Raw genomic sequence first — 24,243 nt, 5'->3', positions numbered from 1 at the left:
TCTTCCTGGACCCTGCTGTGCACTGGGCATGTGGGTCTTGGGGAGAGCCAGCACTGTAGGGGAGGCCTGATGGTCATTCCTGTTCCCACACTTTCCACAGGATGTGATCATTATGGAAGATACCTCGCTGCTGAGGGTGAGCAGGGAATCAAGGGAGGGTCTTCTCCAAGCCTGCAGCTTCCACCGTGGCCCCTATGCGGCTCGCCTTTCCCCCCCCCCCCCCCCCCGCGTGACGGCACAGTGGCAAGAGAAAGTTACCATTAATGGGGCAAGAAACAAAGCAGCTCTGCTGAAGAACCTGCGGCAGCAGATTGCCCAGTATCTCCAAGAGAGTTTCCTGGAGACCTCTGAAGGAGATTCCAGTAAAGTGAGGGAGCAATCAACAGCCTGTTTGACCACTTGGACTAGGCATGTGGTGGGAGACAAGCCTGCTTTCTGCAACCTTCCTGCCCTCAACAACTCGCTTCAGCTATTCCCAAAATCAGATACACTTACCAGGGGCCTCCTCTCCTGTTTGCACTTAGCCAACCTCCGACAGCTGTGACTGGCTAGCCTCCTCTGGGGTAGACAAGTGCTTTTGGCTGCATGCATCTCTGGCCTCCAAGTCATCCTCTGCCTCTGGGCTTCCACCTTCCCCCCCCCCCGCACATCCTCGTCCAAGATTTCTTCCTCCTCCTGGCTCGGTTTTCTCTCAACTGGAATGCGAGCCATGGAAGTGTCCACAGTGATCTCCTCAGTGGAGGTGGGGTCGCCACCGAGTATCGCGTCCAGCTCTTTGTAGAACCAGCAGCTTGTGGGTGCAGCACTGGAGCAGGGGTTTGCCTCCCGCGCCTTGTGGTAGCCATTCCACAGCTCCTTCATTTTTACCTTGCACTGCAGTGTGTCCTGGTCATGGCACCTTTCTATCATGCATCGTGAAATCTGTCTGTAGGTGTCATAAATATAAAGGGAAGGGTAAACCCCTTTAAAATCCCTCCTGGCCAGAGGAAAAATCCTCTCACCTGTAAAGGATTAAGAAGCTAAAGGTAACCTCGCTGGCACCTGACCAAAATGACCAATGAGGAGACAAGATACTTTCAAAAGCTGGGAGGAGGGAGAAAAACAAAGGGTCTGTGTCTGTCTGTATGCTGCTTTTGCCGGGGACAGAACAGGAATGGAGTCTTAGAACTTTTAGTAAGTAATCTAGCTAGGTATGTGTTAGATTATGATTTCTTTAAATGGCTGAGAAAAGAGCTGTGCTGAATAGAATGACTATTCCTGTCTGTGTGTCTTTTATGTAACTTAAGGTTTTGCCTAGAGGGATTCTCAATGTTTTGAATCTAATTACCCTGTAAGGTATCTACCATCCTGATTTTACAGAGGTGATTCCTTTACTTCTATTAAAAGTCTTCTTGTAAAAAACCTGAATGCTTTTTCATTGTTCTCAGATCCAAGGGTTTGGGTCTGTGGTCACCTATGCAAATTGGTGAGGATTTTTACCAAACCTTCCCCAGGAAATGGGGTGCAAGGGTTGGGAGGATTTTGGGGGGAAAGATGTGTCCAAACTACGTTTCCCAGTAAACCCAGATAAAGTTTGGTGGTGGCAGTGGAAATCCAAGGGCAAAGGGTAAAATTAATTTGTACCTTGGGGAAGTTTTAACCTAAGCTGGTAAAAGTAAGCTTAGGAGGTTTTCATGCAGGTCCTCACATCTGTACCCTAGAGTTCAGAGTGGGGAAGGAACCTTGACAGTAGGTATAATAATTCCTACATCTGGAGCGCAGCTGGGACTGGACAGCCTCCTCTCCCCAAATGCTGATGAGGTCCAGCAGCTCGGCATTGCTCCAAGCAGGGGATTGCCTGGTGAATGGAGCAGGCATGGCCACCTGGAAAGATGCACTGAGACAACTGCAAGTCACTGAGCAAACAGGATGGGGACTTTCAAATTTCCAAAGGAATTTACGGGGTGGGGATGATGGTTGGTCACCTGAGGGCAGGGCAGTAAAGTTGAAACCGATGACCAGAGAGGTGAGAACAGGCATTTTGGGACACCTCCCGGAGGTCAGTCACAGCGGTGTAATCGCCATGGTGTCTGCACTGGCTCTGCAGTGCTGTAGCCCCGGCGCAGAAAGCTCTATGCCTCTCGTTGGGGTGGTTTTTTTGGAGCGCTTCAACTGTGCAGTTTCTGCGCACTAAGTGTGTACACCTCAGGAGTTACAGCACAGAAAGCTGCTTTACTACACAGAAACTTGCCAGTGTAGACAGGGCCTTTAAGTGTTTGCTGCTTCAAGGCCTTGCTGTGCAACTTACTATAGGTGCTGATCTGTTTTTCTATGTGAGTCACAATAAGATGTGTATGTATTTTTAGTTGCTTTTTTAAAGTATACATCTTGTAGCACAAACGGTAATGGAATATACTACATGTGGAAATGGCAGAAGTGCTAAATGACTTTTGTTTTAGTTTTCACCAAAAAGGTTAGTAGTGATTGGATGTTTAACATACTGAATGCCAATGAAAATGAGGTAGGATGAGAGACTAAAATAGGGACAGAACAAGTGAAAAATTACTTAGACAAGTTGAATGTCTTCAGGTGACCAGGGTCTGATAAAATACGTCCTAGAATGTTCAAGGAGCTGACTGAGGAGATATCTGAGCCATTAGCAATTATCTTTGAAAAGTCCTGGAAGACAGGATTGATTGTAGAGGACTGGAAAAGGGCAAATATAGTGCCCATCTATAAAAAGGGAATAAAGAACAACCTGGGAAATTAGACCAGTTTGCTTGTTTGTTTGTTTATATGTGGCTTACCATTGAGTGTTCATTTTGAAAAGAGCACATTAACACTCACTTTGAACTTCCTGGCTGTTGTTGTTTTCATTGGTTTCCTAAATCTTGCTTCATGGACTTTTTGGGGGGAAGTATTATTTACAAAACATTCTGGTTGCTCCGGTTTTTGCTGTCGTAAGTGCTATATTACAGTTGCACGTGATCTTTCAGTAATCTTTGTTTTCACGAACAAATTTCTCAAAAAATATTCTTTTAGGCTGAAACTTTCCATACCTCTTCTCAGCCCAAAGGTGAATTGTCATTCAAGAGTGGACGTTAAGTCCAGTCAGCCATATTTTGTTTATATTTACAAGAATAATAGCACCCCATTCTGTTTTTCCCAGAAACTTTGTGCAAAATAACTTAAACATCTGAATTTTAAATTTGCAGCCTAAGGCCCTGATCCTACTATTGCAGGGATGGGCAAACTTTTTGGCCCGAGGGCCACATCAGCTTTGTGAAAATTTATGGAGGGCCAGGTAGGGAAGGCTGTGCCTCCCCAAACAGCCTGGCTCCTGCCCCCTATCTGCCCCCTCCCACTTCCTGCCCCCTGACTGCCCCCCTCAGATCCCCTGACCCATCCAACGCTCCTTGTCCCCTGACCACCCCCTCCTGGGACCCCCGCCCCTAACCACCGCCCCGACCCCTATCCACACCCCGACCCGCAGACATGGCCCCCGGGACTGCCCCCCATCCACCCCACCCCCCCGCTGCCTGTCACCTGACTGCCCAGACCCCTATCCACACCCCCACCCTCTGACAGCCCCCCAGGGATTCCTACGCCTATCCCACGTCCCCTGTTTCCCGTCCCCTGACAGCCCCCTCCCCCAAACCTCCGCCCCATCCAACTGCTCCCTGTCCCCTGACTGCCCCCCGGGACTCCCTGCCCCTTATCCAACCCCCCCCCCACACCTCCTTATGATGCTGCTCAGAGCAGCAGGAGCTCGCAACCCTGCCGCCTGGCCTGAGCCAGCCACGCCACTGTCCTGCCCGGCAGGAGTGGTGGGCCAGAGCGCTGGCGGGGCGGTGCGGTGCGCTGAGGCTGCAGAGGAGGGGGAACAGTGGGGGAGGGGCTGGGGGCTAGCCTCCCCTCCTGGGAGCTCAGGGGCCAGATAGGACGGTCCCACGGGCCATAGTTTGCCCACCTCTGTTCTATTGCCTCTGCATGGCTGAACCCCTATTTCACAGATCATAGTGGGCATTCCCTGCCAGTGTAATGAGAGGAATCTCAGCCTCTGTGCTTTGGATCCCCTGGGGTGTGTGAAACTTCTAGAGCCCCTATCGGTTGCAGCATTGGTTCCTTGTGTGGCCTCCTGGGCACATTTCCTGGGCACTGGCTCTGTCTGTTACACCTCTGGGAAGTGGGGCTGCTCTGCTTACCTGCCCTAGGCCCCCAGGACCAGCACAGACCCCCAAGATACTCCAATTAGTTAAACACACCACTCACCCATAATTCCACTCCAAAGCTTCAGCAAGTCCCTCCGGCAGGCAGCAGTTGTGAAGCAGTCAACACATGTTATACTTTGTACAGACTAACACTTTTATGCTCCTTTATACTTACTCATATAAAGCACAGGAGAGTACGGATCATACAAAACAGTAAACACCAAACACAGGTCCCTATCTCACCTTCCTCACCACTCCAGGACATTCTTTGGGCTGGGGTCTGAGTCCCTTGTGTTGTCCAGGGTCCTTGTGCCATCTTAGTTCAGGAAAGCAGACTGGCCCCCCTTGCCCCATGAAGCTGCTACATTCTGGATGACCTCACCCTTCTGGAGCCCCTCACCCAGTTTTTGTGACCTTATTCTCCCTTGTCCTAGGCTTTGGCTTCCTGTCTGCTCATGCTTTTGTGAGGTTTTCTTATTTAAACTCCTTCTGTCACCTGGCCTCTTTTGTTGTCCTCCTGAAAACTTTCTGCTGCTTCTTCATCCCCCTTCCCTCCAGCAGGGGTTCTCAAACTTCATTGCACCGTGACCACCTTCTGACAACAAAAATTACTACATGATCCCAGGATGGGGGGACTGAATCCTGAGCCCGCCCCAGCCCCACCATCCTTGGGGGGGCCCAAAACTGAAGCACGAGCAATGCCACCCCTGGCGGGGGGGGGGACCCTAAAGCTGAAGCCTGAGCCCTGCTGCCCAGGGTGGTGGGGCTCAGGCTTCAGCTTCGGCCCTAAGCCACAGCAAGTGTAACACCAGCCCTGGTGACCCCATTAAAATGGGGTTGCAACTCACATTGAGGTCCTGACCCACAGTTTGAGAACCACTAAGGAATCGGCTACTGTGTTTTCCAAAGGTTCAGCTATTTTTTGCATAACCTTTGTGAGGTCTAAATACTGTCATTAACCTTAAGTATTTCCCTTTGTACGTGTCTGAGGTATACATACAGGCCCTGTCAGCAGGGTGGCTCTACATACATATAGGCACTCCATATACAGCAATTTTTCATAATACTGTAAAGTTGTATCCATCAGAAATAATAAGTTATGCAGATATAGCCCCACTTCACACCCTACAACTCCATAGATTAGAGCATTGCTGAAGTCAGCTGGTCTATGCACAGACGCAGGGGTCTGTCTGCGTGCATCACAGTGCAGGATCAGGGCTAAAGCCCTCATTGAGGAATAATTACTTATGTTTGAGAAAGGGCAAATAAGTTATAAATCATTGAACATTTTTTGTGCATGGCTATGAAAAATATTAGTGGTTTTTAGTTGTTATAATATACAATTGCATAGTATTGCAGCTAGGTTTTGTGTGTGTGTGTGTGTGTGTGTGTGTGTGTGTGTAAATACCTGAGAACTGTAGCTTCCATTCTGTGGAGTTGCATTAAAAAATTGTTCAATTCAGTAATGCTGTATCTTAAAGATTTTTTTGTTTCATCTTACAAAATTGAATGTTCCTTAAGCAACATTAAATTGTCCAGATTGCTCATATCCAGACTGATCCAAAGCCCACTGAAGTCTTTCTACTGAATGCATTGAGTTTAAGATTAGGCCCATGTTGTATTATTAGGATACTATTTAGATTATTAAATTATGCAACTTTAATATTAAAGTATGTACAACATGGGCAAGGTAACTCTTGCCATGGAACCTTTAATATCTTCTATTTCTTGTGTGTTCACATATATGCAGTGTTAACTTTGAATTTAATGTATTAAATACTATATCCTACTTTTTGAAAAGTGGTTCTCACAGCAGAGCAGAGTAAGGCTGACTCCCAGAGTCAAGGATTGGCGTGACATAGCAGATCACTGGTTCAGATAACACCAGGGGAAAGTCACAGTGGGTTGTGGGGTGGTTTTTTTTTTTTTTTTTTTTAAATTTGCTAATTTTGTAGGAGTTCTTTATTTTTCTGGTGAATCACTGCTGTAGCCTAAAATACAACTCTGGTATTTTTGATGGAGGTCACTCTTGTGTTGTTACATTATGCAGCTAGAGATGGCTAGTTTTCGTTGCTTAATGAAAGACTTACCAAAAAGGTATTATCCAAAACCATTGTCTGCCTCATTGTTCATAGGAATCTCATTTATGCAGATATAGTTTTGCTTCTACAGCTGTTTGTCAGAAAATGGGAATGTTAGCTATTTTGTGTAATGTAGTGTGCACGAAATAAAATAAATATTGCATATTTTATATTTGTGTGTCCATATATCTAGTTTATATAATAATGTACAATCATATACCTATATGGAACCCTCAGCAGGTTCATTCTCCTATCTTGCAAAATTTACAGATCATAAATGTTATGGCAGATTGGTACTTACAAATTGCAGAAGGAAGAGAACCTAGGGGGCTCCAGAAGAGGGGTGGAATAAACAGACCGCTCCCTTTGTACCCAAACTCTGCCAGCACTGATGGCAAATAGGATACATGTTTGGCAGGTGGGCAATCTGCTGGGCAATCCATTGGGAGTTGTATATATATCCAGAAAATGTATCCTCCTTGCCACATATATCCTTTCATTTAAGCAAGGTTCCAAATTCATACGTACAGTTGTCACCCTTTAAAATTCATTCTTATTTTAGAGACAGTACCAATACCAGTGGTATTTCCCGTTTTAAATATGTGGAATATCTGTCAAACTCATGTAATCTTTTAAAACTGATTGAACCTAAAAATGCAACTGCTGTATATCTCATGTACATACACCCACTTCTCAATAAAAGGAGTACTTGTGGCACCTTAGAGACTAACAAATTTATATGAGCATAAGCTTTCGTGAGCTACAGCTCACTTCATCGGATGTCCGATGAAGTGAGCTGTAGCTCACGAAAGCTTATGCTCAAATAAATTTGTTAGTCTCTAAGGTGCCACAAGTACTCTTTTTTTCTTTTTGCGAATACAGACTAACACGGCTGCTACTCTGAAACCACTTCTCAATGAATCATCCAGCAGATATATATTTATAATGGATTTCCAACACTGTGACATAACTTAAAGAAACATTGTCATCTTAGTTTAGAACCAAAATTTGTCCTTCAGATCTCTCCTCAAGACCTGCTATTATTGTTGTGCCTATGTGAAACTCCCAACTGATTAAAGCTATGTAGATGGCTGTAGGGATTTCTAATGTTTATCTGCTATATTTGTTTACTTACATTTTATAAGTTTAATAGAGATGTGCATATATGCCATGAATCAGGAAAGCATGTAAGCTTTTCTGAATAGGAATGCTTCCCTGAAAAGCTTTAAAAAAAAAAAAAGCCAAAAGCTGGCATTTATAACAACATGCTCTTATTCTTGTTTCTTCTTCTTTTCCCTTCACTTCTCCTTTTGAGTTTTTATTATTCTCCTTTGTTGTGTCTGGGACAGAAGCTACCTTCTTAATCTGTGTTTGTACATCGCCATAACTGACTGGAGCTTCTAGGAATTAGCACATTGAGAACAGGCTCAGATTTTCAAGGTAGCCTAAAGTGAAACTGAGCCATCTAGTTTCACTGAGGAAAATGCAAAAGTAAATGCCATAGGCATTGAAAAGTAGGTTAGAAAATCTAAGCTGTTAGTAATACAGGTACTGAACTTTGTAAATGAAGAATTTTTATCTGAACAATAATTCTTTAATTGAATTAGCTGTTATGTTGGGTGCTATTTTTTGATCATAGTCTACATTTGCTCTCCTGAGCTTACTTTTCAATAATACTGTTTACATTTTTTCTTTGCAGTTCAACTTTTTAAACTGCTTTGCCTCCCTCTTCTACATTGCTTTTGTCCTTTTTGATATGAAACTTCTGCGACAGGTGAGTTCTGGAAACTGTAAGATATCTAAGAAATACAGGGTTAGTTGAAATAGGAATTCAGAGGAATTATTGCTTTTTTAATATAGGATATGTGTTCACCCTCTGTTAATAATTTCTGGCAAATCCAGTTATCTGTATTTCAGTGCCTCTAATATATTTGCAAAGTCATAACAATATTAAAGAGGCACGAATAAAACCTACAAATAAGAAAATATTTTCAAACAATTTGACCTACAAAGGAGAAAAAGGTGGGTGGGAGGTTAATATCTTTTTGATATATAAACAAGGCCTGAAACCTTTTTTCTCTTGCCTTTTTTTTTTTGTTATGCATTAGACTTTTCAAATCTTGTCTGCATTATTTTTCCTGAGGGACTCTGTTGACGACTGGAGAACAGTAGGATTACAACTACCATAAAAACCAAGCATAAGGAAAGAATTGAGGGGAAAATCATTTTTAGTCACATTTTAAAACTCACTCTGTTTTTATTGATATCCATCTAACTTAAATGCATGAAAAATAGGAAGAAAAGATGTTTTTGTTTAAAAATTTAAAAATCTTCGATTTAAGCTGATAACCCTTGAACATGAGTTCTCTGGTCCTCCAAGGAGACCTCCAGAAAAACCAGGAAAGACAAGACTTGATATTGCTGATATTTTAATTTAAAAAGCAACTGGAAAAGAAATTAAACAAAACAAAAATAAATCCAAACAAACTTTCAGGTTTTCTTTATACATCATAAAGAACCACAAACATTTTTTTTTGTCTTTGCGGGTAATTTTTTAAATAAGTAAATTAAGCAACAGTTTAAACGTACAAATTAGAAAATGTCTACAGACAGCTTAAAAGCAGAAAGTGAAGAAACAAAGGCCAGTTTTAAAAACTGTTGGTTATAAATACCAGCCTTTGCAGTTGAGGAGCTCCTCCTCACCCAGGTAATGGGAGATTGGACATGGAATGCTAGTCTCATGAATTACAGTGTCACTTAAGATTTTCTTGTGTTTGATATTGTCCTTTGTTTTTCCTGATGTGGTGATTTCTGAGCTGCTTGTCCTTGGAGGTACAAGAATTCCTCCATTTCCCTCTTTTTATTTTCCCAAACTCTAGTTATAGTGACCCTTTGTCTGAAAAGGCCGCAATTTGGCTTGCTTTGGAGCCCATTTAGCTCCGTTATTAGTTTTGTCAGTGGGGTTGTTACACATTGGGAAAGTATTCATTTTCCCCACAAGGGACTGAGTGTACAGCGTGCTCAGCACTTAGTCCCTACCAGCCCCTGGCAAAGACTGGGAATTAGATCTACCTCGTATGTGTTGTGGTATTGCTAGACCACTAGACTGGCCTGAGATTTGCTTTTATTGTGATTATAAATAACCATTGACAATGTAATCTAAATGCACAAAATAATAAATAATTTAAAATATATCACAGTTTTGTTAAATAAATATTGTTTTGTTTAATTTTCTTAAGAGCTTGGCTACTCTGCTGATAACTTCACAGATCCTTAATCAATTTGTAGAAGCTTTACTTCCTTACTGGCTCCAAAAGAGACATAATACGAAAGTGAAGAAAAGGGTGTACTCCGTAAAAGTGGATACTGACCTTTCATTATTTGAGCAAGTCAACCTGGAAAAAGAAATGGGCACCTATCTTGTAAGTTGAATATATGCTACTTTGGTAAAACTTTTGAAATTTACTGCTGACAAAAAGGGGCCATATGTTAATTTTAGATGACTGTAATGTAGTGGCTTGTGAAGAGAAAGAACTGTTTTATTTTAGAAGGGAATGTGAAGATGTGGTGTAAACATTTTGGGTATTGTGCATTAGTCATGATGTGTCCCATACAACACAGAACCCAGAGAAAACTAAATTGCTAACGTAACAACTGCTTCAGTCTGTTCTGTTCATCATAAAGTAGGATAGTAAGTTGCTGCATCAGAAATATTTGTTCACTTTTTACCAGCAGAAGGTAAAATAGCTTATTAGTCTAAGATGTTTTGTGCGAATAGATACTGTAAAAATCATGTTGCAATTTTAAATAAACAAGGAATGATACGAGAATACATTATACTCAATTCTATTAGTGCCTTTGGTACACAATATACTTGTGTCCCATCTAGGGATATGAATGTTCTAATCATTACCCCTTCATAATTTCCACTGTTAAAAATCAAAGGATATGTCTAGAGCAGGGGTTCTCAAACTTCATTGCACCGCGACCCCCTTCTGACAACAAAAATTACTACACGATCCCAGGATGGGGGACCGAAGTCTGAACCCTGCTGCCCTTGAAGGTGGGGGTGGAGGGTGGTGGAAGCGGGGCGGCCGAAGCCCGAGCTCCACCACCCCGGGCAGAGGGGACCAACGCCAAAGCCCCAGGGCATTAGCCCCTGGCCGGGGGCCTGTAACCTGAGTCGTGACACCCAGGGCTGAAGCCATTGGCTTCAGCTTCAGACCCGGGTGGTGGGGCTTTTGGGCTTCAGCTTTGGCCCTGGGCCCTAGCAAGTATAAGCCAGCCCTGGCGGACCCATTAAAATGGGGTCGCAATCCACTTTGGGGTCCTTATCCACATTTTGAGAATGCTGGTCTAGAAGATGTAACCTATCTCATAATCTAAAACTTCTTTACTTTCTAGTTATTTCAATCTTTTTCTTGTTCTATGTCCCTGGTTATGCTTACTAAAGATGCATTCATCCCTGCCACCAGCGCAGTGATATTCTCCAAAAATACCTGTGCCAGTGATTTCCTGCTCATGAGTCTTTTGCTTCTAACAAAAGCCTATGAAGGAACTCCCATAGTTCACATGTTCTGAGCTATCAAGGCACTTCACGCACCCTTTTCCTAAAGTCAGTTCCTTTCTAATTGCCTTTGGTAGAGCTACTACTGTGACTTATCAGTACTTTGGCAATTGGTCTGGCTCACAGCATCTCTCAAAATTTGCAGCATTTCTGGGTCTTCCATATCCTTGTTGGTAAGATTCTTAATTAAAGAAAAAAACTTTCTCGAATTCTGGTCCCTATGTGTATTCCACTTTGGGGTATGCATGCACACCATGTGCCTGAGACTGGAGGGCTTTTTCAGCAGGGTCTGTCTGTTGGTGTGTGCCAATGCCATTTGCCTCTTTGTGCTCCAATCTGAGGGCATAAGGGGCAGTTCAGACTAAATGCCTCTCCAGTTCCTTCTCTACCATTGCATGATCTGAGACAGAACTTCTCCAGTGTTCTCTGACCTTTTTTCTCTTTGAACCAGTAAGTATTGTAAATATTTCATTTTAGGTCATTTAAACAGTTTTTGTTAATTTAGTATAGTATTAGAGTTATATCGTTAGTTAGTATAGTCTGTGGCGGAGGGTCTTCCCCTCATCTTCCATACTAGGTTTATTGTGTCCCAAATCCTGACTTTAAGAACTGTCTCTCCTACTCTTGGGTGTTCCTAGTTTCAGATGACCAGCCGCTGTGTCTATATTGCCTCAGAGAAGCCCTGGTCATTTCCAAGTGCAACTGCCACTCTTGTCCCAGCTGAACCAAACAGGCAAAGGCAGACAGACTCAAGAAACACCTTATGGAGCATGCTGTGAGTCTGCAGTCTGACCCAGCCTAGACAGCCCCCTCCTTTTACAGTGGCTAGAAGTGCCAAGAAACACACGACCAAGTTCGTATTGGATGTGGAGGCAGGCAAGAGTAGAGATAAGTACTCCCATAAATCTACATATGAGAGTAGAAAACTCTTATGAGTTGGGGAGACGCCCCTGAATTGAGATTATCCCCCTGAGAGGAGAGCCTTTTCTCTAACACCATCTCAGTCAAGAGATGCTCGTGGATCTTTGAAGAGCTGTAAGGAGGTCTCAGCAGATCTGCAGGCTCCAAAAGAGAAGATGGTACCAGAGGGCTCAATGCTACCACTGGAACCGAATGAACATAAGCACTGGGACCACCAGACCAAGCAATCAGTGGAACTGTGCAAAGACAATCATACGTTGTTGGCTCTGCCACACTCCAGCAAGGGAAATAACATACTAAAACCACCTGGTACTCTTCTCCTGATGATGCAAAAAGAGAGAAGCCCTCATCTTTCTGAAACTAAGGAAAGTTTCACATCACTGGAGGGCTTTATTATACTTCCTGATCCGGAGTCTCCTATTATTTCAACTTAGTACTCATCAGGGAAATTTTGACTCCATTGGTTCTGAGTTGGAGTGACAGGAGCCATTTTCTGATCCATTCTACCAAGTGGGATCCATCATCATTAGTGTCCCAGTGGCATGACTGATACAGGCGGATCCCATGTTTTTGTCTTTGGGAAAGTCAGTTGCAGGTGAAGAACCTGCCTCCCACACTCAGAAACAAGGCTTTAGCCTGAATAGAGGATCCAAAACCTCAGGAATCCTTCTCATCCACGTACAGTGACATACTGAACCCAGAATAGTAATACCCCATGCCTTGGGGTCCTCTGCAACCTGTGTATAAGCCAGAACTCTGGCCATACTGGGGTCCAGGGATTTGTATGCATGGTACCATGAACTGATTCATGGTATGATGAGATAACTGGTTCTGTGGATGAAGGGAAAGCAGTGAACTTGTTATTCCTCGACTTTAGCAAAGCTTTTGACACAGTCTCCCACAGTATTCTTGTCAGCAAGTTAAAGTAATATGGGCTGGATGGATGCACTACAAGGTGGGTAGAAAGTTGGCTAGATTGTCGGGCTCAACGGGTAGTGATCAATGGCTCCATGTCTAGTTGGCAGCCGGTATCTAGCAGAGTGCCCCAAGAGTTGGTCCTGGGGCCGGTTTTGTTCAATATCTTCATTAGAAGAATTAGTGGGGGAAGCAAAAGTGGATGGGAATCTGGGAGGCAGTGACCATGAGTTGGTTGAGTTCAGGATCCTGACACAGGGAAGAAAGGTAAGCAGCAGGATACGGACCCTGGACTTCAGGAAAGCAGACTGCGACTCCCTCAGGGAACAGATGGGTAGGATCCCCTGGGGGACTAACATGAAGGGGAAAGGAGTCCAGGAGAGCTGGCTGTATTTCAAGGAATCCCTGTTGAGGTTACAGGGACAAACCATCCCGATGTGTCGAAAGAATAGTAAATATGGCAGGCGACCAGCTTGGCTTAACGGTGAAATCCTAGCGGATCTTAAACATAAAAAAGAAGCTTACAAGAAGTGGAAGGTTGGACATATGACCAGGGAAGAGTGTAAAAATATTGCTCGGGCATGTAGAAATGAAATCAGGAGGGCCAAATTGCACCTGGAGCTGCAGCTAGCGAGAGATGTCAAGAGTAACAAGAAGGGTTTCTTCAGGTATGTTGGCAACAAGAAGAAAGCCAAGGAAAGTGTGGGCCCCTTAATGAATGAGGGAGGCAACCTAGTGACAGAGGATGTGGAAAAAGCTAATGTACTCAATGCTTTTTTTGCCTCTGTCTTCACGAACAAGGTCAGCTCCCAGACTGCTGTGCTGGGCATCACAACATGGGGAATAGATGGCCAGCCCTCTGTGGAGAAAGAGGTGGTTAGGGACTATTTAGAAAAGCTGGACGTGCACAAGTCCATGGGGCCGGACGAGTTGCATCCGAGAGTGCTAAAGGAATTGGTGGCTGTGATTGCAGAGCCATTGGCCATTATCTTTGAAAACTCGTGGCGAACGGGGGAAGTCCCAGATGACTGGAAAAAGGCTAATGTAGTGCCAATCTTTAAAAAAGGGAAGAAGGAGGATCCTGGGAACTACAGGCTAGTCAGCCTCACCTCAGTCCCCGGAAAAATCATGGAGCAGGTCCTCAAAGAATCAATCCTGAAGCACTTACATGAGAGGAAAGTGATCAGGAACAGTCAGCATGGATTCACCAAGGGAAGGTCATGCCTGACAAATCTAATCACCTTCTATGATGAGATTACTGGTTCTGTGGATGAAGGGAAAGCAGTGGATGTATTGTTTCTTGACTTTAGCAAAGCTTTTGACATGGTCTCCCACAGTATTCTTGTCAGCAAGTTAAAGAAGTATGGGCTGGATGAATGCACTATAAGGTGGGTAGAAAGTTGGCTAGATTGTCTGGCTCAACGGGTAGTGATCAATGGCTCCATGTCTAGTTGGCAGCCGGTGTCAAGTGGAGTGCCCCAGGGGTCGGTCCTGGGGCCGATTTTATTCAATATCTTCATAAATGATCTGGAGGATGGTGTGGATTGCACTCTCAGCAAATTTGCGGATGATACTAAACTGGGAGGAGTGGTAGATACGCTGGAGGGCAGGGATAGGATACAGAGGAACCTAGACAAATTGGAGGATTGGGCCAAAAGAAATCTGATGAGGTTCAATAAGGATAAGTGCAGCTTATCACAGCTACAGACTAGGGACCGAATGGCTAGGCAGCAGTTCTGCAGAGAAGGACCTAGGGGTGACAGTGGACGAGAAGCTGGATATGAGTCAACAGTGTGCCCTTGTTGCCAAGAAGGCCAATGGCATTTTGGGATGTATAAGTAGGGGCATTGCCAGCAGAGCGAGGGACGTGATCGTTCCCCTCTATTCGACATTGGTGAGGCCTCATCTGGAGTACTGTGTCCAGTTTTGTGCCCCACACTACAAGAAGGATATGGATAAATTGGAGAGAGTCCAGTGAAGGGCAACAAAAATGATTAGGGGTCTGGAACACATGACTTATGAGGAGAGGCTGAGGGAACTGGGATTGTTTAGTCTGCGGAAGAGAAGAATGAGGGGGGATTTGATAGCTGCTTTTAACTACCTGAAAGGTGGATCCAAAGAGGATGGATCTAGACTATTCTCAGTGATAACAGATGACAGGACAAGGAGTAATGGTCTCAATTTGCAGTGGGGGAGGTTTAGGTTGGATATTAGGAAAAACTTTTTCACTAGGAGGGTGGTGAAACACTGGAATGCGTTACCTAGGGAGGTGGTGGAATCCCCTTCCTTAGAAGTTTTTAAGGTCAGGCTTGACAAAGCCCTGGCTGGGATGATTTAGTTGGGATTGGTCCTGCTCTGGGCAGGGGGTTGGACTCGATGGCCTCCAGAGGTCCTTTCCAACTCTGTTATTCTATGATTCGCTCACAGGGTGAATCATGCCAGCCATTTCCACCAAGGGAGGAACCAGTCCTCTTGCAATTACCATCTGAGGAGGAAGAACAACTAGTAGAGATGGATCTGAATGTACCACTAGCACTGACAGTGTTTTCATAGTCTCTAGATGAAGCCATGGCACTGGCTTCACCATCTCCACCTGATGATTTCACGTCGTTTCTAAATGTCTTGAGGAGAGTGGCTGACACTCTGCAGGTACGATTTGGGAGTTCAAGTAACTCCTCATAAACTTTTTGGTATCCTGAAAGTGAAGGATCAAGCAGTGTCGTTCTTCCAGTCCATGAAGCCATTATGGAGCTAGCTAAACTTATCTGGCACATGCTGGCAACCTGGGCTCCTACCTCTAAAAGAAATGAGAAAAATATTAAGTGCCATCAAGAGACGAGAGTTTTTGTATACCCACCTGACCCCCAAACTGCCCAGTTCAGGCCCAGATGGAAAGGAGCAGACAGCACCAGGCCAGATCTCCTCCCTCAAATAGAGGGATATACCTGTTGGGCAGGAAGATCTTTACATCAACCAGCCTGCAATTTAGAATAGCTGAGACACAAGCTATACTTTCAAAATAATACTTTATTAATTGTTCTAAATTCCAAGGATTTGCAGACAGGAACACAAAGTGCAGTTCCAGGCATTGATTGAGGCAGGAAAGCTGATAGCCAGATCAACCCTGCAGTCTTCTGTAGATGCAGCTGGCAGCATCATGAGTCATGGCTTCAGCAATAGTTATGTGCAGAGAGCCATGGCTTCACTCTTTGGATTTCCTTGCAATTTACAAGCCACAAAGGGAGGATCTGCTCTTTGAAGGGAATAATCTCTTCAATGACAAGACAGACAAGTCTTTGCACTCACTAAAAGACTCAAGGGCAACCCTGTGTGCATTAGAAATTGACAGCCAAGGCCTGAAGAGAGAGAACCACATCCTGCAGACCTCATACAGTGCTCCAAGTCCTTCTTCTGTCAATAGGCTTAGGAGCTTCTGACAAAGAATCAGAATATACAGCGCAGTAAACAAATGGCTCCTCCAACATGCCTTTCCAGTGTCAACTGCAGATGCCATTCACACACCCAAGTCTGCTCTTTTATATCAAGTACCCATTTGTCTGTTGTGATGGCCCATTTTTTCCATACTTGGAAGGCCATCATAACAGACAAATGGGAACTTGATATAATACATTCAGGCTACATCACTGGGTTCTTCTGTCTTCCCCCTCCAAAAGTCCCCTTTCTCTTCCCTCTTCAAGGATCCCTCTCACAACAGGATGCTCTCCCAAGAAGCAGTCTCCCTCCTTATTCGAGAAGCCATAGAACCAGTACCTCTACAACACTGGTGGAAGGTGTTCCACTCAAATTACTTCCCCATACCAAAGAAGAAAGGGGACTGGAGATCCATTTTAGACCGAAGACAACTCAATATCTTTATTTGCAAGATGAAATTTAGAATGGTTACTTTTGGTATCTATCATCCCCTCGTTGTCCAGAAGGGATTGGTTCATGGTTGACAGTATGAAGGATGCCTATTTTTCCATATACATCCACCCCTCTCGCAGATGGTTCCTGAGATTCATCATAGAGAATGAACATTTCCAATACAATTTGCTTCCCTTTGGTCTTCCAACAGCACCAAGGGTAAATTTACCAAAGTTCTCTTGGTCATAGCAGCTCGCTTCCATTGTCATGGGTCATCAGTCTTCCCCAGATTAAACAACTGGCTACTGACAGGGAAATCTTACCAGGAGATGCTTTCAGCAGCCAAGCAACTGATCAACCTCCAGCAGTCTGCGCATACACTTAGAAAATTCCACTTTGGTGCCAACCCCAGTCCATAGAATTATAGGAACAACCCTGGACTTGATTCCAGCCAAAGCATTTCTCCTGCAGGACAGGTTCCAGGCTATCAAACATCTTGCTGTGCAACTCAGGCTGAGCCCACAAATGCAAATCTGCTCCTGTCTCATCCTTCTGGGTCATATACTTGTACTTACATAACCCCATTTGTGAAGTTATGTGTTTGCTATCTACAGGCCAAGTTTTGCTCAGTTTAATTACTAGCCAGAGACGTTATGAACCAACGACTCTCCCTCCCTCAAGAGGTTAGGGCCTCCCTGAGTTGGTAGGAGAATGAGAATCATGTGTGCGAGAGTCCCATTCTCTCCAACCTGATTACAGAAGACTGTCATCACAGATGCCTCCATGTTTGGCTGGGTTGTTCACGGCACATGGTCAGCAAAAGAAAACAGAATGGACATAAACAGTCTTGAATTGAGAGCAGTTTGTGAGGCTTTCAAGCATTTTTTTTTCATGTTCGTATAGTCTTGCCACATTCTAATGATGCTGGACATTATTACCACTGTGTTGCATATAAACAAATGGGGAGCCATGAGATCCACCTCACTATAATGCTGTAAAACTATGGAAATGGTGAATTCAACATCAGCAGTGCTGCTACCAGAAATAAACACCACCTGGCTGGACAGCCTCAGCAGGTGCTTCTCTCAGGACCATGAGTGGGAACTTCATGACTCAGTAATACAGACAATATTCCATCTGTGGGGGTCCCCCTCCTGTGACTTCTTCGCTGCCTGCAAGAAGAAAAAGTGCCTGAAATATTGCTCGGGGCGAAGGGGTGTGGAGAGGCTTGGGTCAGAACTCCATGGGAGATGTTCTTCTGGTTCACTGGTCAGGACAACTAATGTACGTCCTTCCTCCATCTCCTCAGGACTTGAGGTAACAAGAAGAATCCAGCAGGGCAAGGTGTGGTCAGCATGACGCCACTCCTAAGTGGCCCAGGGCAATTCTGGTTTCCTAGCCTTCTTCAGTTGTTAGCTCATCTACCTGTCAACATTCCAGACCTTCCCAGACCTTTTGACACAACACAAAGGCAGAATCAAGCATTCCAATCCAGACTCACTGCACTGCCAACCTGGTGTTTGCATGAGCATTGAGCTTAGAGAATAAATGCTTGAGAGATATCCAGAAATGTCCAGGCTATTCTCAACAGTAGTAGAAAGGAGTCTACTAAAATACAGTTATTACTATTACTCTATTACCTATTACTCTCTGCTTCCTGAAATGCTTGCTTCAGACCATTCCACCTGTAAACAAACCACCTCCAATGTGGGACCTTAATCTTGTCCTATCAACGATCATGAAAACTCCATTTAGCATCCAGCTTGCTATAGCATCTCTCTATGAAAGTAGCCTTTTTAATAGCCACCACCTCTGTGAGATGGGTGGGAGAGCTAGGAGCCCTTATGGCAGATAAACTATACACAGTTTTACACAAGAATAAGATCATATTGAGACTGCCAACTAAGTTTACTCCCAGGGTGATTTCGGACTTTCACCTCAAACTACTAACTTACATACCTTCTTTCAGAACCATATGCTTCTAATGAAGACGAATGTCTACATTCCCTGGATAGTCTCAAAGCAGTGATTTTCTATCTGCAGAGGACAAAACTGTTCAGAAAGAAACCTAGGTTATTGTTTTGTTTAGCAGAATAGATGAGAAGTAAAGCTGTAATATCCCAAAGGCTCTCTGAATGGATATCTGGATGCAACTTGCTGTGTTATGAGTTAGCCAACACAAGCTCACCACAAGATGTGAGAGTTCACTCTTCCAGAGCCCAGGCAGCTTCAGTATCTTGTTGAAAGATGTTCACATTGATAAAACTGGCAAAGCTGCCACGTGGAGCTTGATACATACCTTTTCCAGACACTTAAGCTATAGTTCAGGCCTCGGCAACTGAAGCTTCCCTGGATATTGTTATGCTCATGTTGGCTGTTTTCCCTCTGTCGCATGCACCTCAGTAATAGATACTGCTCCTTGATAACCCACACTGGAATACAAATAGGGATCAGCATTTGAAGAAGAAAGTAAAGTTACTTACCTGTTCTGTAACTAGAGTTCTTCAAGATGTGTGGCCCCTATCTGTATTCCAGTACCTGCCCCCGCTTCCCCTCTGCTTCAGGGCATGACTTGATTTTTGGTAGCGAAGGAACTGGAAAGGCAGTTAGTCCTCACTGCCCATTGTTTCCTTGGATCAGTGCACAAAGAGGTGAATGGCATAGGTGTGGATCAACGGATGCTGCTGGAAAAAAATTTCAACCTCAGGTGTATGGTATGTATCTGTACCCATAGTGGAATACAGATAGGACCACACCTCTCTAAGAACTCTAGTTATAGAACAAGAAAGTATCCTCCCTTTATTGCTGTTGTCACTGTCCAGGGCATTGCTTTCTTGTCCTGCTGGCAGTTATATCCATTACACTTTTTCAACCTTATAAACCACCTTCAAACTTTTCTACTCTCCTTGGGTTGGGGAGTTCACGGGGAGAAAGTTCATCTCTGGAGAAAATAAAATTACTTAGCAGTAATTATTTTTCTCTGAAGATATATATGAAATCTCCCAGTAGATGGCTATTTCCCCACCCTCTTCTCCTCATTGTTTAGAGTGTTCCATAATTTTTTGCATAATTTTTTAAACTGTATTTTAATTGACTTTATTTTTGGAAATTACCTCTTCCTGTTTTTTGGTTTTTTTTTAAGGAACTGACAAGAGAGCATAAGGCATTGACCCCAGAACTTTGTGAGTTGCCCCTAAGGGTTCCCCAGAGGCTTAGAACTTTTACCCATAGGAATTCCTGCCTGGTCAGATACTGGAAGCACAGAGCCAAAAATATTAATGCATTATAATATATAGTTTCAGAGAATAAGTATTACAGTTAAGTAATTTATCTCTAGTAGGCAGTAGTTCATGACACAATTTGGAATTTGCCTAGAACAACAGGTCAAACGCTCCTCTTGTTGCATAAAATGCTGCAGAATTTAGAAGCATGAGGAGAATATTTGAATAGTGTTTTTACATCTTAAAAGTTGTATAAGTATTAATCCTCACAACACCCTTGGCAGAAAGGTAAATATTACCCACATTTTACATATGCAGAAACTAAGATTCAGAGGGATTAAGTAATTTGCCCAAATGCACACAGGCCCAATCTCAGTTCACTAGATTACGTGTATTTAAGGGCTCAGTTTTATTTCCCATCTGAAAACTAACAATAGCTCTGCATTGTAATAGTGAAAGTGCCGTATTATACCAGTGGTTTTCAAACAGTGAACTATTGGTGGTCAACAGAGTATTTCTAGAATTACAACTTTCACAAGGGAGAAACATCTGTCTGTCTTTAAATGCTGATATTTCCAGGAGTATAGCATAGAATCATTGTAGGATTTCCAGTGACTTTCGGCCAACTACACTTCTAATAAGCAGAGTAGTCCTCAATCCCAATCTCTTAGTCCTGTCAGATTGCTTCATACTTATCTTTGTTGGATATTTTGGGGCATAAATTTCATCATGCAGATCCAAAATTGGAAGGGTACCAAACAAACAAGGCAGATCCAAACTGCAACATGGAGAGAGTAAAACCGTTGAGTGCTGTTGGGATAAGAGGAGACTTAAATACTAATAGTGTAGGGCTTTATTTTAGGTAGAAGATATAAAAATGGGAGGGGAGGGGAAGATGGTCCTACTCAAACTGCTACACCCATTGCACTAAAGTGCATCTTGTCTCTTTAATACTTTCCTCATTTTACTACCTTATATAGCTGATTATTGTAATTTTCACAAGGAAGTTGTGGAAATAAGACTCGGAGGTTGGGAATGGAGCTATCCCTGAGAGGATCTCTATTTTAAGTACTAGTGTACAGTGTGAAGACTTCTGAAAATCCATCGTCTTATGCTTAAACATAGCTGCTCAGGGCTAGGAAGTAGTAGTGGTGGCCACCTGTTCCTCCCCTCTGTGCTGCACTGAGAGTCTTAAAAGAGCATGTCTATATGTACAGCGCTACAGCTGCACCGCTGCAGCGCATCTGGTGAAGATGCTCTATGCCGACAGGAGAGAGCTCTCCCATTGGCATAATAAAACCGCCTCAGCGAGCGGCAGAAGCTATGCTGGCAGAAAAGCTCTCCCGCTGACATAGTGCTGTCCACACTGGCACTTATGTTGGTGTAACGTATGCCCTGAGTGACACAAGTTATGCCTACATAAACTGTCTTGTAGACATAGCCACAATGTGGATGGGGTGAGGGAGCAGCTCCAGGAGTAGCCTGCAGTAATCAAGGGGAGGAGCTGAAAGGAAAACTTTGCTCACTGCCTGCAGCACTGTTTGGGTGATTGTGACAACAGGGGCAAATGTGTTACTGTCACTCTAGTTGAGTGACACTTGACACTTAAACAAGCGGGAAGTAAAATTCAGAGTTTATGTAAAATATTTCTGTGGGTATATCTCAGGGTTTTTAAAGGTTAGCTCCCCTGGGGTCTAATCTGTAAATTAAATAGCTTATCAGACACAGCTATGCTATGCTGCTTAACAGTGATCTTGACTGGGGAATGTAGCTGAAGTGGCCCCTTCTCCCATATCCATGAGCTGATTTTGAGCTTGTAGGCTTCTACTGCCTCTTTGTGTTTTGCTGGTGAAAGTACATTAGATACTAGAGAGACTAGCCAGCTTGACAGCTCAGCTTCCAGCAGACTGACTGAAAAGAGGCATGCTACTGATACAGAGCCAAAAATGGCTTGCTTTCTTTTTTCATGATCCTCACTAATTATTTAAAATATTCTCTAATCTTTATTTTTTCCCCTCTCAAAATGAAATATGCTAAACGTGTCTCTCTTTGAGGGAACACTGCATAGCAAAAAATAGTTAAAATGGAAGAATCCATTTGATGGCTTTTCATGGTCAGAAAGGAAACATAACTGTTCTCTTACGCAATGGACACTTTTTCTTAAAAGGTATTATAGTATTTTGTAATGTTAGATGATTTTTTCTTAAATAGGAATTAAAAATATTTTATAAAAGCATTTTATTAATTGACTATGAAATTTGTCACAATAAAAGGGTTGATTAGCTATCCAAAGTGTTGGTTTAAAGGTTAGATGATAGGTATTTTGCAGATGTGCTCAGGACACACTTTTTGCATGCATTTGGTATTCTGTTCAGTTGCCAGAACTGCTGCTGCCTTGCCATGCTATTGTTTCAGTGTCCTCTCAAGCAGGCCGCAGGCTACTAACTTTGCCTTTTGATTTTAATATGGCGTAGCTCAGAAGAACAAGAAAAAGTTTACATGTACATCAGCCTACAGTTGCTTTTGTTTATCATTCACGCTGGCAGTCTGAAATGATAACACTTTTCTTAGAAGGACAAGGTTGGTAAGGTAATATTTCTTATTGGACCAACTTCTGGTGGGGAAAGATACAAGCTTTTGAACTTACATAGAGGTCTTCTTTTCTCTTTTACTAGCAGAAGTTGGTCCAGTAAAAGACATTACGTAACCCACCTTTGTCTCTCTAATATCCTGGGATCAACACTGTTACAACAACAATACAAACAGCTTGTTGCACAGCTCTTTGAAGGTTGTCATCTTAGTTTAAAGTCATGGCAACATCTTACCTACACTGTGGTTTGTCTGTAGTTACTCCCTCACTGAGATACTGCAAAGATTGAATATCTAAACCTGTTTGTAGGATTAGTTCATGTTTTTTAATGTTTTATACCAATAATAAAGGTATTTATTGGTAATATTGTAGAAAGTCCTTTTGACTAAAAGAACACTCTTGCCCCCATCGTAAACAGGATTGGAATAATTAACTCCAGATTAGACCAAAGTTAAGTAATTTAGAGGATGAGTGCTTTGGGGTCCCCTGCCACTCCTTCCTAAACAATTGAGTGGGGCTGGGAGGAAAACATGTGGTTACCATATTGTTGATTCTGCTTTTCATCATATATTTAGAAAGGATAAAATGTGCTTATTTTGTCTCTGTTTTTCAGGGCACCTTTGATGATTACTTGGAGTTGTTCTTACAGTTTGGCTACGTGAGTCTTTTCTCATGTGTGTATCCTTTAGCAGCTGTCTTCGCAGTGCTAAACAACATCACAGAGATGTATTCTGATGCCTTAAAAATGTGCAGGGTCTTCAAACGTCCATTTTCACAACCCACAGCAAATATTGGAGTTTGGCAGGTAACCTGGTTTTCACTTTTCTCTGTTTGCCCTTGTATGTTACCATAAACTTAGGCTGCTTGTTGCTCCATCAATTGATGTTAGAGTGTACTTGAGACACCTCTCCTCTTCAATGCCTTAGGACATTACCCATTTCTAGCAGGATTGTAGGGTTTTCAACTATCTGCCATTCTGAGTTGTCTTCCTTAATCCCATCTTCCTTTGGGTTTTTTGGACTGCATATATTGCTTTCATATTGCAGTTGCAAGAGACAGCAGCTTCTTTTTAAGACTGCAGTATCCCATGCAAGTAATAAGATGTTAGTGAGTGTGAAATAGATTGCGGGTGGTGTCAAGTGGGTTGTCTGTGTTAGACCCAGTTTTATTTAACATCTTTATATGGAAGGGGGGACAAAGAGCACAACAATTAAATTAGTATATTATTTTAAATTGGGAGGTGTTGATAATATTGTGAGGGGGGAAATACAAAATGACAGAAATTAGATAGACGAATAGGAAACAACAAAGGAGATTAATCTTGAAAAAATACACAAATCATTTTGAGAAAAAATCATTAGAAATGCACACAGATATTCACTGGGATGGAGTTATATTTGAAGCACTATATTGCTAGATAACACTAAGCGTGATGCTGGACAGCAACTGCACATGGTATACATTTACAGAATGCCTTTTGGGCTGACCACAAAGAAGTAGCCACAACCAGCTAATATTTTAAAACCTTATTGTCTCTGTATGTACTAGGTGTTTAGTGGTCTTTGAAAATGTTTATATTAACTAACATGTTTTAATTTACTTTAAATCACAGTTCCTTTCTGCAGTGTAGATGATCTCTTAGAGAAGTCTTATTGAATTTAATAGTTTTTTTTTACACTCTTTTTATATTATTCTTTTCAGTGAATTGTGGGAATGTGTTTAGTTTTATGAATATAGGAAAGTAAATTCAGGGCTTTTAGTATTTAATTTTGTATATGAGGTGCAGTAGTAAGGTGTTAGATTAGATAGAGGGTATTCTATGTAAAGAACCATTTGAATTATTGTATTGGCCAAGCTGAGTCAATGATTTATTGTCATAGTGAATGTTGTTTCT

The 24,243-nt window shown here is 43.0% G+C and overlaps 1 protein-coding gene across 6 annotated transcripts in view; it reads left to right on the top strand.

Moving 5' to 3' along the window:
• Positions 1–24,243, top strand: part of ANO10 (anoctamin 10) — a 257,628-nt gene that overhangs the window by 45,679 nt on the left and 187,706 nt on the right. For all 6 annotated transcript variants that reach the window (XM_073333329.1, XM_073333328.1, XM_073333325.1 and 3 more), the window contains 3 exons: positions 7,971–8,045; positions 9,511–9,693; positions 22,963–23,154. In XM_073333329.1, coding sequence (XP_073189430.1) covers positions 7,971–8,045; positions 9,511–9,693; positions 22,963–23,154 — 450 coding nt within the window. The remainder of the gene's footprint in view (positions 1–7,970; positions 8,046–9,510; positions 9,694–22,962; positions 23,155–24,243) is intronic.

The sequence above is a fragment of the Lepidochelys kempii genome, chromosome 2, assembly GCF_965140285.1.
Source record: "Lepidochelys kempii isolate rLepKem1 chromosome 2, rLepKem1.hap1, whole genome shotgun sequence".
Classification (NCBI taxonomy): Eukaryota; Metazoa; Chordata; order Testudines; family Cheloniidae; genus Lepidochelys; species Lepidochelys kempii.
This window is presented reverse-complemented; position numbering and strand designations above follow the sequence as displayed.